The sequence below is a fragment of the Thalassophryne amazonica genome, chromosome 9 (genome assembly GCF_902500255.1).
Source record: "Thalassophryne amazonica chromosome 9, fThaAma1.1, whole genome shotgun sequence".
In the NCBI taxonomy this organism is placed as follows: Eukaryota; Metazoa; Chordata; class Actinopteri; order Batrachoidiformes; family Batrachoididae; genus Thalassophryne; species Thalassophryne amazonica.
Window position 1 is genome coordinate 20,841,404 of NC_047111.1, and position 15,212 is coordinate 20,856,615.

At 43.6% G+C, this 15,212-nt stretch overlaps 1 protein-coding gene across 2 annotated transcripts in view; it reads left to right on the forward strand.

Moving 5' to 3' along the window:
* Positions 1-15,212, forward strand: part of clip2 (CAP-GLY domain containing linker protein 2) — a 61,615-nt gene that overhangs the window by 23,821 nt on the left and 22,582 nt on the right. For both annotated transcript variants that reach the window (XM_034177744.1, XM_034177745.1), the window contains exons 3-5: positions 2,180-2,685; positions 7,718-7,842; positions 11,093-11,306. In XM_034177744.1, coding sequence (XP_034033635.1) covers positions 2,180-2,685; positions 7,718-7,842; positions 11,093-11,306 — 845 coding nt within the window. The remainder of the gene's footprint in view (positions 1-2,179; positions 2,686-7,717; positions 7,843-11,092; positions 11,307-15,212) is intronic.

The window sequence follows — 15,212 nt, forward strand, 5'->3', positions numbered from 1 at the left end:
AATAGGCTGCTTGCTGCTAGCACGCCGCCAACTACTTTTAGTTGCCTCACCGGTCAGCCGCAGTGTTTCCCCGCCGGACAGCTTTCTCCAGACCGGCCACTCAGGCAGTTTCCCCCACCAACCACTCTCTCTGCACCCCAGCCTCTCTCCTCCGCCGTCCACCGCTACCTCGATTAGCTCACGGGCCAACCTCGCTCCTCCGCCGCTGCCTCGGTTAGCTCACGGGCCAACTTCGCTCCTCCGCCGCGGCCTCGGTTAACTTACGGGCCAACTTCGCTCCTCTGCCGCTGCCTCGGTTAACTCACGGGCCAACCTCGCTCCTCCGTTGCTGCCTCGGTTAGCTCTCTCCGCACCCCAGCCTCTCTCCTCCGCCGTCCACCACTACCTCGGTTAGCTCACAGGCCAACCTCGCTCCTCCACCATTCTTTTTTTTTTTGGACATACTGGTAAAAATAACCTTATGTTGTAATGTTAAAGAAAAATCATTGCTGTATCTGTCCCAAAGCTTTCTTTCTTGGCTTGTGCACTTCCCTTGCTGTATTAAAATTGTATTCCCTTCCTCGAGACAGTCTCAGAGGTCTACAGACAATTCCTTTGACTTCATGCTTGGTTTGTGCTCTGTATGTGGTGAGTGTTGAACTTGTAGAGACACTTACTTAGACATTCATGTCTGTGGGTCCTCTGCCTTTGAGATCAAGAGACACCTGGCAAAATCTTATGGACTCATGAAGTCACTGGACAGAGGTGTTTGGTGATGCCAATATCTATGCAGGAGAACAAAGGTCTCTTTTGGGTCCTGGTGCTTCCTGTCTTGCTGGATTGTTGTGAGATTTGGATGTTAACCAGTAACCTAGTATGGTCACTGGGTACTGCTGGAATGCCTTTGTGTCAAACAAGCAGTTATTTGGAGAGATGAAGATTAGGAGAACATACATCTGTTATGAAATTTTGCTAATGTCACACGCGCCTGTGTATGATCCAGCGTGTAGTTGTCATAGTGTTGAGGACCCCAGTAGGTGGAGAAGAACAAGGACATGCCCATGTTTACCTGGCTGCAGGAGAGCTGGTTACTTCTGGGATGTGGGGATGAACCGGTTGTCTGCCTGGGTGGTTACCATCCAAGAAACCAAAGGGGTTCTATGGTGTGGTCCATACAGCGATGTAGTGCGTTTTCCCAGACTTGGCCTGACCTGAATTGTTGATCAGCCGATGATGATGTGTAATGTGGCTGGTGAGGGCTCTGGTCCCTAAACCAGTCTTTTTCCTGGCAGTGCATCAGACCGCAAGCTAATGCTGCAGTTTACAGGCTGCGGCTGCTATGTGTGGGCGGGTGTTGGGGATGGTCCAGCTCATCTGTGTATCAAACAGGCGATATCACCACGCTGCATGTCACGGTTAATCACCAGGACACCACAGATACCATCTCTGTGACCCACTTTTCAGAAGGAATTAGAGTAACGCCTGATCTTGCACAAACTGCACCGCTGTGCCGGATGCTGCCACACATGCATCCCCCCCCCCAATTTTGCTGGATTGACACAGTAAAAAGGGATGATCTGTGTGATGGTGGTTCTGCTGGACTGTGAATGTTGATGATCACAGACTGAGAACACAAATGTTTGAGTAAATCAGAGTGCTGCATTAACAGAAACAATGTTGTTGTGTCTTGATGTTGAGTTAAGGCTGAAATGCACCAATCATAATTGATAATTATTCATTTCAAAGTGTGCTTTAACCAAGGCACTTAACCCCAAATTGCTCCTGGCATGCAGGTTGCACGGAAGCACCGGCTGTAAATGTAAATGACTGTAATGAAATTGTTGAGGAATTAATTGTTTTGGTTTGGAGGATCTGCGACTGCACCCCCTCCTCCACCTGTAGGTGCTGTCTTCTGTGGCCATTACCAACACGATCATGTTTGTCTCAGTCTGCACCCGTGAGTGCTTGAATGAAATCCTAAGACATAGCCTTAGCCCACAGTGAGCTAAGGCTATGTTTTGGGATTTCATATGCTATGACTCTGGCCATTCAGGATTCAAGGCGGTCCTGTGGATATCGCAATGTGTGGGACACATGTGTTTAGTGGCAGATTCAGTCTGCAAACTTGACAGGAGTCTTGCATGGACACTTGTGCCACTTTATAAATAACACAAATAATGTTTGTCCTCTTTCTGTCCAGGTATTCCACTCAAGCCCACCACGCCAACGCCCACAAAGCCCTCTGAAGAAGGCGACGATGTTCTGGGTGACTACACAGTGGGCGAACAGGTCTGGGTCAACGGTGTCAAACCAGGTGTTATTGCCTACCTGGGGGAGACCCAGTTTGCACCAGGGCAGTGGGCCGGTGTGATACTGAATGACCTCGTTGGCAAAAATGACGGTTCGGTTGGCAGCGTGCGCTACTTCGAGTGCCAACCCCTCCAAGGGATCTTCACACGGCCCTCAAAGCTCAGTCGACAGCTGGTTGGAGAAGGAAGCGACAGCCACTCCACCGACTCAATCACCGCTCAGAATCAGCAAGGCGGTGGCGGTGCGCCCCCAGGCCAGCGGGTGGTCGTCCCACTCAGAGAAGGCCTGCTGACCAGTGCCGTGAAAACTGGCAACGAGTCGGGATCCAACATGTCTGACAGTGGTTCAGTTAAGAAAGGTGGGGATAAGGATCTTCGAGTTGGGGATCGTGTTTTGGTGAGTTTTACTTGTGTTTACAGTTGATGTGATTGATATTGACCTTGAATGGGAGGGGCCTATGTTTACGCCCCAGAGGAGCTGAAGGCGCACCGCTCCCGTAACTCACAGAACCACACGTTCACAGCAAAAACTATGCAGAGAAAAACCCATTATATTACAGTGATGTCACCGTGCTGCCCCATCAGTGTGCTTGTCCACACTGTTGTCATGAGATCACTAATGCTGTTTTCAAAGAAGATCGAACCTCAGTGGAGAATGACGAAGATTTTATTTCTTGGCTGCTCTAAAAGATTTCCCTCCAGCCGGTTTAACTTTACACGGCTTCATAGTTCAGTGCAGTTTGGGGAATTTTTCACCTTGTTTTGGGATTTGGTGGAGGCATGCGCACTCATGAATTCTCCATCCCAGCGTTCTGCTCTCCTCAGTAAACATGGATTCATGTTTTGGTAATGTGACACTCCCCTCAGTCCCAACGGGAAGTTCTGCTTTTCAACCTTCATCCAACCTTTACGCTTTAGTCAGCCTGTGTGATGCCGCGCACGTTTTCTGTCGCCTGCTGTAATCCAGCGCGTTCCCGTTGCTATTTTTAATCTGGATTTTGATCCTTTTCTCATTGAGGTGTTCACGGCACTGATGGGCAGAGACGATCATTCCTTCACGTCCTGTGGAGCACCAGAAGCCGTATTACTGGTCAATATTGTAAATCACTCCGGATTACTTTCCGCACTTGAGAAGAGACGACTGACACATTGATCAGTCAATCCGTCTGTTTGCTAAACCTCTTGTGTAATCTACCTCGCTGCCTCACGCTCTGCCTCTGGTGGCAGAAACACAACACCGCCTCCAAAAATGACTGAAATGAGCACAAGGCTGACACTCGGATTACACACTCCAGACACCAAAAAAAAAAAAAAAAAATCATGAAGCTTATGAGATCTGATACATACACTCATCTTCAACTGCTTAGTCCAATCAAGGGTGGCGGGGGACTGGAGCCTATCCCAGCAGTCATAGAGCGCAAGGCAGGGTACACCCAGGACAGGACGCCAGTCTGTCACAGGGCCACAAACAGACAAACAAACACATTCACACCCACTCGCACACCTATGGTCAATTAAAAGATTCCAAACCACCTAACCCGCATGTCGGTGGATGTGGGAGGAAACTGGAGCACCCAGGGGAAACCCACGCAAACATGGGGAGAACATGCAAACTCCACACAGAAAGGCCACAGGCTGGAATTGAACCCATGACCTTCTCGCTGTGAGGCAACAGTGCTAACCACTAAGCCAGTGATTTTTCAACCTTTTTTGAGCCGCGGCACCCTTTTTATATTTACAAAATCCTGCGGCACACCACTGTCATGTGTCACGTGTCACGCACCACTAACTCGACTGTCTCTACACGGTGCGTTAGCAACACGTGCGGTACAGATATGACGTAACATAGTATACTATAGCCATGGAGCTGTATATGAGAACTAGAGAGCGCAGTCCCATTGCTGCACACTAAACGAAAATGTCCCTTCATGGACAGCGACATGACGTCTCCTAACCGGGCAAAATATTGATGAAATACCCGGATGTTAATGCATTTTCAATGGAGATTCGCGACTGAACACACTCAGAAAAATGCTCACAAAATACGTGTTAAAATGCCATTTTGTCCTGGATATCGAGCCAGTAAAATTAAATTACATTAAATTATGTCAGGAAAGTGTTAAACTTACTCTGACACACACACATTCTCAAATATTAGTGTTGAAAGTGACACGGATCTACGCTGTTAAGCTACGCTGCTCGGCTGAGCTGCTGCTGTGTTCAACTCAGCGCGGCTCCTGAAAACCATTACAATACATTTATATATATTATATTTTTACACAATTATCATTTATTGACCGAGTTTCATTCATGAAGTCAGCAGTGTGTGTGTGCACATCTCTGTGTGTGTGGCAGCACAGCGCGGGTCATTAATCTCATTATTTTAAGGTGCAAAAAAAAACAAAACTCCCCAGTCTTGTCGAACAATTTTTAGTCACTAACGACAAGAATTTTAACTAGACATTGGTCTAGCAGTGGAAAATATCAACTAGACATAAGTGAAATTAATGATCCCTGTCATCAGGCGACACAGGTACGGCAGGAGACATACAGCTGTTTATCATCCAACTATCACGGTCAAAGTGACAACAATAACCAAAACCACTTACTTATGGAAGGAAATATTGTCTACCTTGTTCCTCCGTTTGTGACTTTGCTAACATGCGCAGCTTTCCGGCACATTCCACCTGTTTCTTGACGAGACTAAGTGAACTTCTATGCACACAAATCACTAACTTGCCCGGAATTAAAATGGCGATCACGCCTCCTTGTCGGCACACGGCTCAGCGCTACTGCGCGCTTTGCTGCCATCTACTGGAATAAAAGAGCATTACACCATCTGCCACACTATTACAGCACATACACCCGATAATGGTGATATTTGATAATTGCCCACGGCACCCCTAACGATCAGTCACGGCACCCCAGTTGAGAATCACTGCACTAAGCCACCGTGCTACCAGATCTGATACACATCATTATTTTTAGAATGCCGTATTTTTACACTGAGGTATAAATCGTAGTTATTGTTGAAACATGGTGCTACCACTTGCTGCAACAAGAAGCAGAATGAATTTAACTGAGGTATAGTTTAGTTATAAAACAAGCACCGTGTTAGCCGGCAAAAGCTAACAAAAAAAAATGCTTCTTTTTGTCACTGAACAGTCATATGTGAGGTAAACATACACTGTAAATAAACCTTTGAAAACAGGGCACATTATTTATTTATAATGCAAATACTGCGTTGGCCAGCAGAAGCTAACGAGCTAAATAATGTTATTGTATAGGTAAAGTGTGAGTCCCATCCACATACATACACACACACATATTATATATACTCAACAAAAATATAAATGCAACACTTTTGGTTTTGCTCCCATTTTGTATGAGATGAACTCAAAGATCTAAAACTTTTTCCACATACACAATATCACCATTTTCCTCAAATATTGTTCACAAACCAGTCTAAATCTGTGATAGTGAGCACTTCTCCTTTGCTGAGATAATCCATCCCACCTCACAGGTGTGCCATATCAAGATGCTGATTAGACACCATGATTAGTGCACAGGTGTGCCTTAGACTGCCCACAATAAAAGGCCACTCTGAAAGGTGCAGTTTTGTTTTATTGGGGGGGGATACCAGTCAGTATCTGGTGTGACCACCATTTGCCTCATGCAGTGCAACACATCTCCTTCGCATCATCCGTGAAGAGAACACCTCTCCAACGTGCCAAACGCCAGCGAATGTGAGCATTTGCCCACTCAAGTCGGTTACGACGAGGAACTGGAGTCAGGTCGAGACCCCCATGAGGACGACAAGCATGCAGATGAGCTTCCCAGAGACGGTTTCTGACAGTTTGTGCAGAAATTCTTTGGTTATGCAAACCGATTGTTTCAGCAGCTGTCCGAGTGGCTGGTCTCAGACGATCTTGGAGGTGAACATGCTGGATGTGGAGATCCTGGGCTGGTGTGGTTACACGTGGTCTGTGGTTGTGAGGCTGGTTGGATGTACTGCCAAATTCTCTGAAACGACTTTGGAGACAGCTTATGGTAGAGAAATGAACATTCAATACACGAGCAACAGCTCTGGTTGACATTCCTGCTGTCAGCATGCCAATTGCACGCTCCCTCAAATCTTGCGACATCTGTGGCATTGTGCTGTGTGATAAAACTGCACCTTTCAGAGTGGCCTTTTATTGTGGGCAGTCTAAGGCACACCTGTGCACTAATCATGGTGTCTAATCAGCATCTTGGTATGGCACACCTGTGAGGTGGGATGGATTATCTCAGCAAAGGAGAAGTGCTCACTATCACAGATTTAGACTGGTTTGTGATCAATATTTGAGGGAAATGGTGATATTGTGTATGTGGAAAACGTTTTAGATCTTTGAGTTCATCTCATACAAAATGGGAGCAAAACCAAAAGTGTTGCGTTTATATTTTTGTTGAGTGTATATATATATATATATATATATTATAAGCACTGTTTGCCAGCAAAAGCCGACAAGCTAATTAATGTTCTTGTACCAGGCACAAAACAGAGTAAACTGCTTCTTTTTTTTGCCACTGAACAGACAATCATATATGAGGTAAAAATTCCATGCATTTAAATTTTTGAAAACTCAGCACTTTATATTTAATTGTACCCTGTGTTTGCCAGCAGAAACTAATGAGCTACTTCATGTTATTGTACCAGATGCAAAATGTGAGTAAACTGCTGCTTTTGGCCACTCAACGATGATCGTACATGAGATAAATGTTTGAAAATGCTTTTGTAAAAACCTTCATTGTTTTGTTTTTTAATCAGCTCCTTAATTTGGAGTTTTTGTAAATTGTTGTGTACTTTTATTTATCATTTGTTTAGTGTGTTGGTTCCCGATGAAGTCCTATAAACTGCTGTTATTTTGGTGAACACACTGTAAGTCACACCGGAGTATAAGTAGCAAGATCTCCCAAAACTAGTTTTAAAAAAACACAAACAAAACTGAGTTATACAACAGAAAATACACTCGTGGGCGTGTTTGTGCATCTTCTTCATGTGTTCACCATATGTGAACACTGTGATGTCACTTTTCTGTCTTCCTGACCAAAGAAAGCAGAGACGGTGTTTCCAAGAGATGTTGTTATCGGGGGTTGGCAGCGTCAAAAGGTACGATGTGGCGTTTTAAACACTCGCCGCCAGCGACTCACGACTCACCCTTTTAATTAGCAGGATAACGACTGAACATCCCGCCGTCTGGGTTAGATTCTGTCTCACCCTCCTCATCAATGAAACGGCGGATTCAGGCTGAATCTGTCAAACAGAAAAATAACATAGCCACACGGCAACATACTAAACGATTGTGTTTTTACATCTGACTCTCTCTGTTTTTAGCGTGTCTTTTTTTTTTTTTTTTTTAACATCAGTGTGTTTTCTTTTCTGCTGTCAGGTTGGTGGATCGAAGATGGGAGTCATTCGCTACATGGGTGAGACGGACTTTGCAAAGGGTGAGTGGTGTGGGGTCGAGCTGGATGAGCCTCTGGGGAAGAACGACGGCGCTGTAGCGGGTACAAGGTAGGCAGATATTATAGCGCTCATCAAAAGTTAAAAACTAGAGCCATGCACAGAGAGCGCAAGTACCTCCGCCAACAGAGTCGTTACTTTTGATGTCACACTATGAAATAAACGTTGACTGAAGTGGAACTTCAAAATAGTAAAAATTCAAGTCTGATCAAACATTTCTGAAAAAGTTCTGCATGAAACCAACAGTCTCCTGCAAGTGGTTCCACTTACAGATTCCAACTAACAACCAAAATGACACTTAAGAGTGGTGAAATTCAAATGGGATCGAAATTGGTGATGCATTTTCATGTTTTGTGTGACCTTGAAATTTGAACTGTCACCTTGAAAAGTGAACTGACTGTATTGTAGGAATACACCACTTCCACGCATCAGATTTAAATACAGAAAATTAATATTTCAGGTAAACCTTGACCTTGACTGAACTTTTGAAGGTCAAGGTCAATCAGAAAGCGTCTCCCTAAGATGAACAATATGAGCCAAATTGGAAGTTTCTATGGTGAGTAGTTCTGGAGTTATGGCTAATTATGCGATTTACACTTTTTTCATGAACTTGACCTTGAAACTTGAGCTATGACCTTGAAAAATTAACTCACTCCATTCTAGCTTTATCTGAACCTTATGTCCAAATTTTTCACGGTGGATGCAGAACTGTGCCCATGAGACTGTTAACCAACAAACAAATAAACTTCATTGGCAGATGTAAATATATAACTTTTTGATTCGACATTCTAAAAATTAGGCTCAAAAAAAGAAAAAACATCTTCAAACATGATGTCGCTGTGAATCAGTTGAAAAATAAACAAATAAGAGATTCCTCTTTGTGTTTCATGGTGCATTCCATTTGTACTCACTGAGAATTTCCAAGTTACGGAACACCGCCTGAAATCTAAATTAACTTGTCAACTCATTTGAACCCTACACACCCAGAGTTCACAATCCAAGATGGCTACTCCAAGCATCAACAGTTGTGACAACTGTAGTTTGTTTCCCCGCAGTCACGTTAGCTACAAGTGACAGAGGCAACACGATGAGCGGGTAGGTGGGGCCAAATAGACCAGGGCCCAGTTTCATAAAGTGGTCTACTCTTGTTTAGTTGACTAAACTCACTTTGTCGACTAATCTTTCGACATTAGTTGTTGCACAAAGTGCTTAGTCAGCTAGTTTCACGTTAGCCAACTAAAGTTCTTAGCCTGCTACAGCGGAGGCTAATCTTATTTTAAACTTCAGTGTCTTACTTGAAAAATGACAACTATCGTGTACCACCACTTGATGGAGCAGGAAGGAAGGAAGGAGAGCCTTGTGGCGGGACCGGGTGTTTCGGGACCGGAATTATCTATTGGACATGTTTACGGATGCAGAGGTTCAACAGCGATACCACTTCCGTCCGCTTACAATCCTCTTCATCGTGGACATGGTAGCTCCAGCTATTGACTACCAAACAACACCCTGCCAGCCCTTCTTCAGGTTTTGATTGCGCTGAGGTTTTAGGCCTGTGGGACCTCTCAGCAGGTTATTGGTGACTCCATCTATGTCTACAAGTTGACTGTGTGTCGAATCATGAGGGATGTTAGTTCAGCACTTATCCTGCACATCGGGCGATTTGTCCAGCTTCCTATTGAGGGATGCTGCGATTTCCTCCCAAGTCCATCTTTTGGCAGCTAGGGCTGATGTTGTTCCTTTGGAACACTGAAGAGCACCCCTATGTCGCTTGCATTCCTCCAAAAGGAGAGCTTCATCCTCTTTGGAGAATGTAGGGGCCTTTCTCCGGGACCACTTCTCCTCTGCTGCGGCAGAGCCGGCCATGGTTGTAGCAGACAACCAACCCATAAGTAAACAATACTGGAGTATTAGAGGTGTTTCTTGGCAACGGCACTCACTCTGGCTGCTTATGCCCGTGAAAATCGTTGACTAACTTTAGACAGCTAATCTACAAGTTTAGCCATCTATGTGAAACAGAGATTAGACGGCTAATGTTGGGTGATTAACCTTGGTTGACTCAATTTAGTAGACTAAAAGATTAGACTGCTTTATGAAACCAGGCCCAGAAGTTTGTTTTATGTAAATGCAGAGCGACGTGATGCAGCGACTGCCAATCCAAGTGAATAAGTAGCGTGATGTAAGATGGCTGTTCGCACAAACAAATTAATCCAAGATGGTGGAATATGTTCTGAAGCAGCTGTATTTCTGTATAATATGTTCCTCATATATTTTGTGGGGGGAAGGGAAATCACACTTCCAAAACTAAAAACGCTGTTTTTGTAACCAGATGAGATGAGATATACTTTATTGATCTCACAATGGAGAAATTATGATTACACTATTAGATAACACCTCTGAAGTGACTTGCAAGTCATCTTACCAAGATGCTGAAGTGCACACCCAGGAACACCCATCAAAGTGACAAAGTCACCATGGGCTTACAGTTTGTTTTGTTTTTTTGTTTTTTTTTTGTTTTTTTTGCATCCGGCTTATTTTCCAACTTGCAAAGCTATGAGGAAAGTGGATCGGGTGTGACATAATTCTGCTGTAGTGACTGGTATGCGAATGCAACATGAGTGAATTGGACAAGTGAGGAAAGCCACCAAGACACCTACATCAGAAGCTTCAGTGTCTGTGATTGGAAAAATCATGCATCCAACAACTGCTGTTAACTTCCTTCACCAGTCACAGCTTCCTGTTTGAATGGAACAGAAACAGAGATTGTTAAAAATAAAACATGAAATCTCAGAAGGCACATCGTTCATTCGTTTCTCAGACCTCAGATGGTACTGACTGACTCTTCAATCCAGAATAGAAGCTTGTTTGCTGAGAGAATCTTATTGTTTGTTTCAAACAGCATTAAGGAGCAGTATTCAGGTCTCTTTAAGGTCTGCTGTCCGTGGTGCTGAATAATGTCATAAAGATGATGAATATGTTTTAAAGTAACTTGGTTATGGTTGCAATGAATGAATGAATGATTGCTTCCATTATCAGTTTAGACGACCATCACTAAAGAATGAATAATGCCTTCTCTGAGCTCTGGGTGGCGCAGTTACTTCTTTTTTTTTTCTGATGCCAAGGGAAAAGCAACAAATTCTTCATGTTTGAAAGGCAAGAACCAGCGATAAAATCACATTCCTGATGCTTAATAAAATGCAGAAAGTATCAACAGTAAATGTTCCAGCCTATAAAAGTGATTTAAAACCACATTTTGTGAGAGGCATCATTTAAAAGCAGTTCTGTTACTTCCTCTTCCTCTTAGATACTTTCAGTGTCTTCCCAAGTTCGGTCTGTTTGCGCCCATCCACAAGGTGATCCGCATCGGCTTCCCCTCCACCAGCCCCGCCAAGGTGAAGAAGAGCAAGCGGGTGGCCATGGGCGTTTCCTCGCTGGCCCACAGCCCCAGCAGCTCGTCCATCAGCTCGGTCAGCTCGGTGGCGTCCTCGGTGGGCGGACGCCCCAGTCGAGCTGGGTTGGTAAGTTGAAGCCCGGCGTCGCGTCTCTGAGCAGGGTGTAATCTGTTAAAAGCTGGTGTTACAGTAATGGCTGAGGGAGCCGCCTACGCAGAGAAACAAAGGCCAGTGGAAATTGTTGGGAGAGCAGACGTCGCTGTGCATTAACACCAGAGGGAAGGTCTGACAGCGTGTGTTTATGGCGTCAACCACCGCAGCAAGCGTGGGCTAACTGCTACTTTACAGGGTCATATTGTGCGTCTACCATTAGGAGTAAATATGACTGGTACTTAATAACATGTGTCCACAAAGTCCCAGATTTGTATATCTTTAATCCACATCTGAGCAACTCCTTGTTCTGTGAGCCACACCCACTGAGCCAGTCTGCCATCTGTGGGACACGCCCACCGTCTGTGAGATAGTGTCTCACCTTCTCTGACCGTGCAAGAAAGCCATTTAAAGCAACAGGATCCTGTTCCTCATTTTGAAAGACATATGTAGCTGAACAATAACAGAATTGCAATAATGTATCACGATAAAATCTGCATCGATAACTGTGATAAGACAGAGCAAAAGAAGACAGCGAGAGTGTGTAATGCTGTGTTCACGTCAACGTCAGAAAAACCGCCACAGCGGTCATTATTACATCACTTCTGTCATCTACAGCGGCAAATTGCTGGTGATGACGTAGGGCGTGGTCATTTTTCAGTGCTAACGATACAGACAATCATTTACTTAATTGTCAGATACAACAATGTATCTGTATTTAGCACTTGCTCATTAAACAGGAAACTCTAGCTCTGATGGCAGGTTAAAAAAGTAAACTTTTTTGTGAAGTTATGAATTAATTACTTTCTGAAATATCAGAAGAATTATTCATGTTTGCTTGTTTAAAACCAGGGGAATCTCTGCACTTAAATAACCAGCTCTCGCTGTCTGCTTTTCCTCCTCATTACTGACTTATCACAATAAAAGCTCTTGTCATACGCTGCTGCTGCAACAATAATAATAATTATTTGTGGGGCATTTTTTAATCTTGTCAATAAAATCAATAAAGCACTTTCCAAAATAAAATGCAATAAAAGACCAGTTTTAGTTTCTGCAGAATTTACCTATTAATCAGGACACTCTTCAAATGGGCAGCGTTATTAAATGATATATTCTGCTACATATCTGTTGATCAATATGGAAAAAACATGATGATATTTCAGCTTACTGCAAATGTGTGTATTTTTTTTAAAGTACTAGTTGTAGCTAAAGGGGTGATTGACGAATGTCGGAATGACGTGAGCGATCGCCCAACGAAAACTCAACAAAGAAGCAGGGAAGGACTGCATTTGGGTTTTTGTTATTTGTTGTAGGACAGATTTCTTTTGATTATGATATTACACTGTTCCTTCAGAACTGAGACCGTCCAGGGCTTGTCCTCACTCTCAGCAGGTCCAGTTTCACAGGCCGCCTCAGGACCTTGAAGCGTCGCCTTTGATTGACTCAATCGTTGATCTGATTTGAGTGAAATAGTGAATGAAGACTATCTGTTAACGATGCACAGAAACCAGATTTGACAGGAAACATTGTGTTGCAGTCATCGTGTTGCGTTTTCGATCATACAGTGTGTTGTGCACAGTGTTTCTCACATTTATTGATTTTAAGCTGCAGCACAATATCCCGATCAATGTGTTTGCGTTTAACTGCGTCTGTAAAAAGAGGAGCTGAGACCAGCAGACGGACCTGATAATGGAAGGTGTTTTAGTGCACGGATAAAGTCTGTGTTGCAGGAGCGTATCTGCCCTCTTTAGCTTGGTGAACCGTTCAGGTGCTGGTCGACATTGATCCAGACTTCAGCATTACTGGAATGCCACGCTGGATTTTCTCAGGCTGTGATGGGCAGACGGCGCAGGTAGACGAACCTCAAATCAGCTCTTTTCAACACGCCGCGTCTTTAAGACTGACGTCCTGGAGGACGGCTGGCGGCACGGTCCAGTGAAGGAGCACCACAGGATCTCATCAATATTAAGTGTTGGTCGGCAGCCAGATGGTAGATGGAATCTCATCTCCTTAACTGTTGGCAGCAACATCTTTGATGGGAGATATTTGAATGGCCAAGATGTTCACAAAAATTCGCTGAGTCAATGCCACACTTTCACCATTTCAGTTCTAGAATCCAGATGTGGATTAAGCTAACAAACATGTGTGTGCCCTTAAGTCCAGAGGGCCCATGGAAGCTGTAAAAACAAAGACCTTTTAAATTATAGTTCACGCTCAAAATGTGGCCTTAATTGCTTTTGAAATGCATTAAATGTATTGTTGAAAAGTTTTTACACAGGAAACTGAAAAAGAATTTGCCTAAACCTGTTACTACTGTAAAAATCCATCCAGCCATTGGGTATTGCGAAGGCTTTTTATCCGTCCATCTGTGCTCAGCATAAGTCCAGTTCTGTTACTGCCAGTCTTCAAATTCACAAGGAACATCCTTGGGACACAGACCTTGGACAAGTTCAAAGACGGCTAACCTTGACATATTTCAAGAGTTTAGAAAGTCACATTTTGTTCTTATTTTTATGGTATGTTCTCACAGATGTTAGCATGGTAATGTCACTTCCTGTTGTCGCTAGCTGCTAACTTCGCCTTGTTTTTGGGTAAATAACACTTTTGTTGTATATTAAGTAAAAGCTAGTGAGAAATGAACACTTCTAAAACGGAAAATGCTGTTTTTGTAACCTGATAACACCTCTGGAAGGATTCACAAGACATTTTGCAGACGTCAGCGTGCACGCTAACTCAAAGCTAACTAGGTTTTGTCAAAACCTCATGTACACATACGTACACACCCTCCTGCAGATGCCGTTACAACGTAAATGTTATAACTGATTGATTGAGGGGCTTTACTGAACATGTACAAATTGTACGTAAGACAGTAGCATCTTAATAATTAATTAAACAACTGCATATTATAAAGAAGGCGATGCTCATACAGCCGAGGGTATTTTAGCATTGCGTTATTTTTAAACTCCCAGAGATGGTGCTAAATGACCAAATCCAGCAAAAATCATCTCAATCATCTCTGGAGCTGCCACAAACGACTATTTTGATAGTCGACTAGTCAGCGATTATTTTTGAGATTAGTCAAGTAGTCGGATCATATGTAAATTGCAGCTTATTGCAATTTATCAATATCGATTCCGCTTATCAATCTGATTCCTTATCGATAACTCCTGTGAATTTTCTGTGTGCTACAAGTAGCCTTTACAGGTTTTCTATGTCAACAACATTTTATTGAGTTTTAAAGTAAATAAATATGAAATTGGTCACTGGATCCTTGATCTCTGGACATAGATGGAAAAAATCTGTAGTTTTTGTCAAAAGCATTTCCTTTCAGACATTAACGGCATGGATGTCACTCCATACGTCTGAGCAGAGCTCAGCTGGTTGCTGGAGTCTGCAGGTCTGCAGCCATACAGTCTTGGGCTGCTGCACGTCAGCCAGGATGTCTCATTTTGGAAGGAAGGAAAAAAAAAACATTTTGATCGATTGCAGTTTATTGTTTGTATTACAACATTTGGAAAGAGGTGTCATTTGATTTAAACGGCGATTCGCTTTGAAGTTATTAATTCCGAGCAGACTCTTATCTTTCTAACTTGACTTGGCGGTGCAGAGTTTGGAGCAACGGAACGGAGGGCAATTCTCGTTTTTTTCTGGCAACAAGACAGGAGTCCCAGTTAGTCACTTTAATCCGCACAAAAGTGACTCACGATTGACATATTTTAATGGCTCTGAGAGGGGAAAAGAAGTAGAGTTGCCGCTTCTGAAGAGGAGCAAAGCAAAGATCCAGCGAAGCAGTGGCTCGAAGCACTACTTCATTGGTTCAAGGTTCAAAACAAATGACTTGTTGACTACTAAATTAGTTGTCGACGGTTTCAATAGTCGACA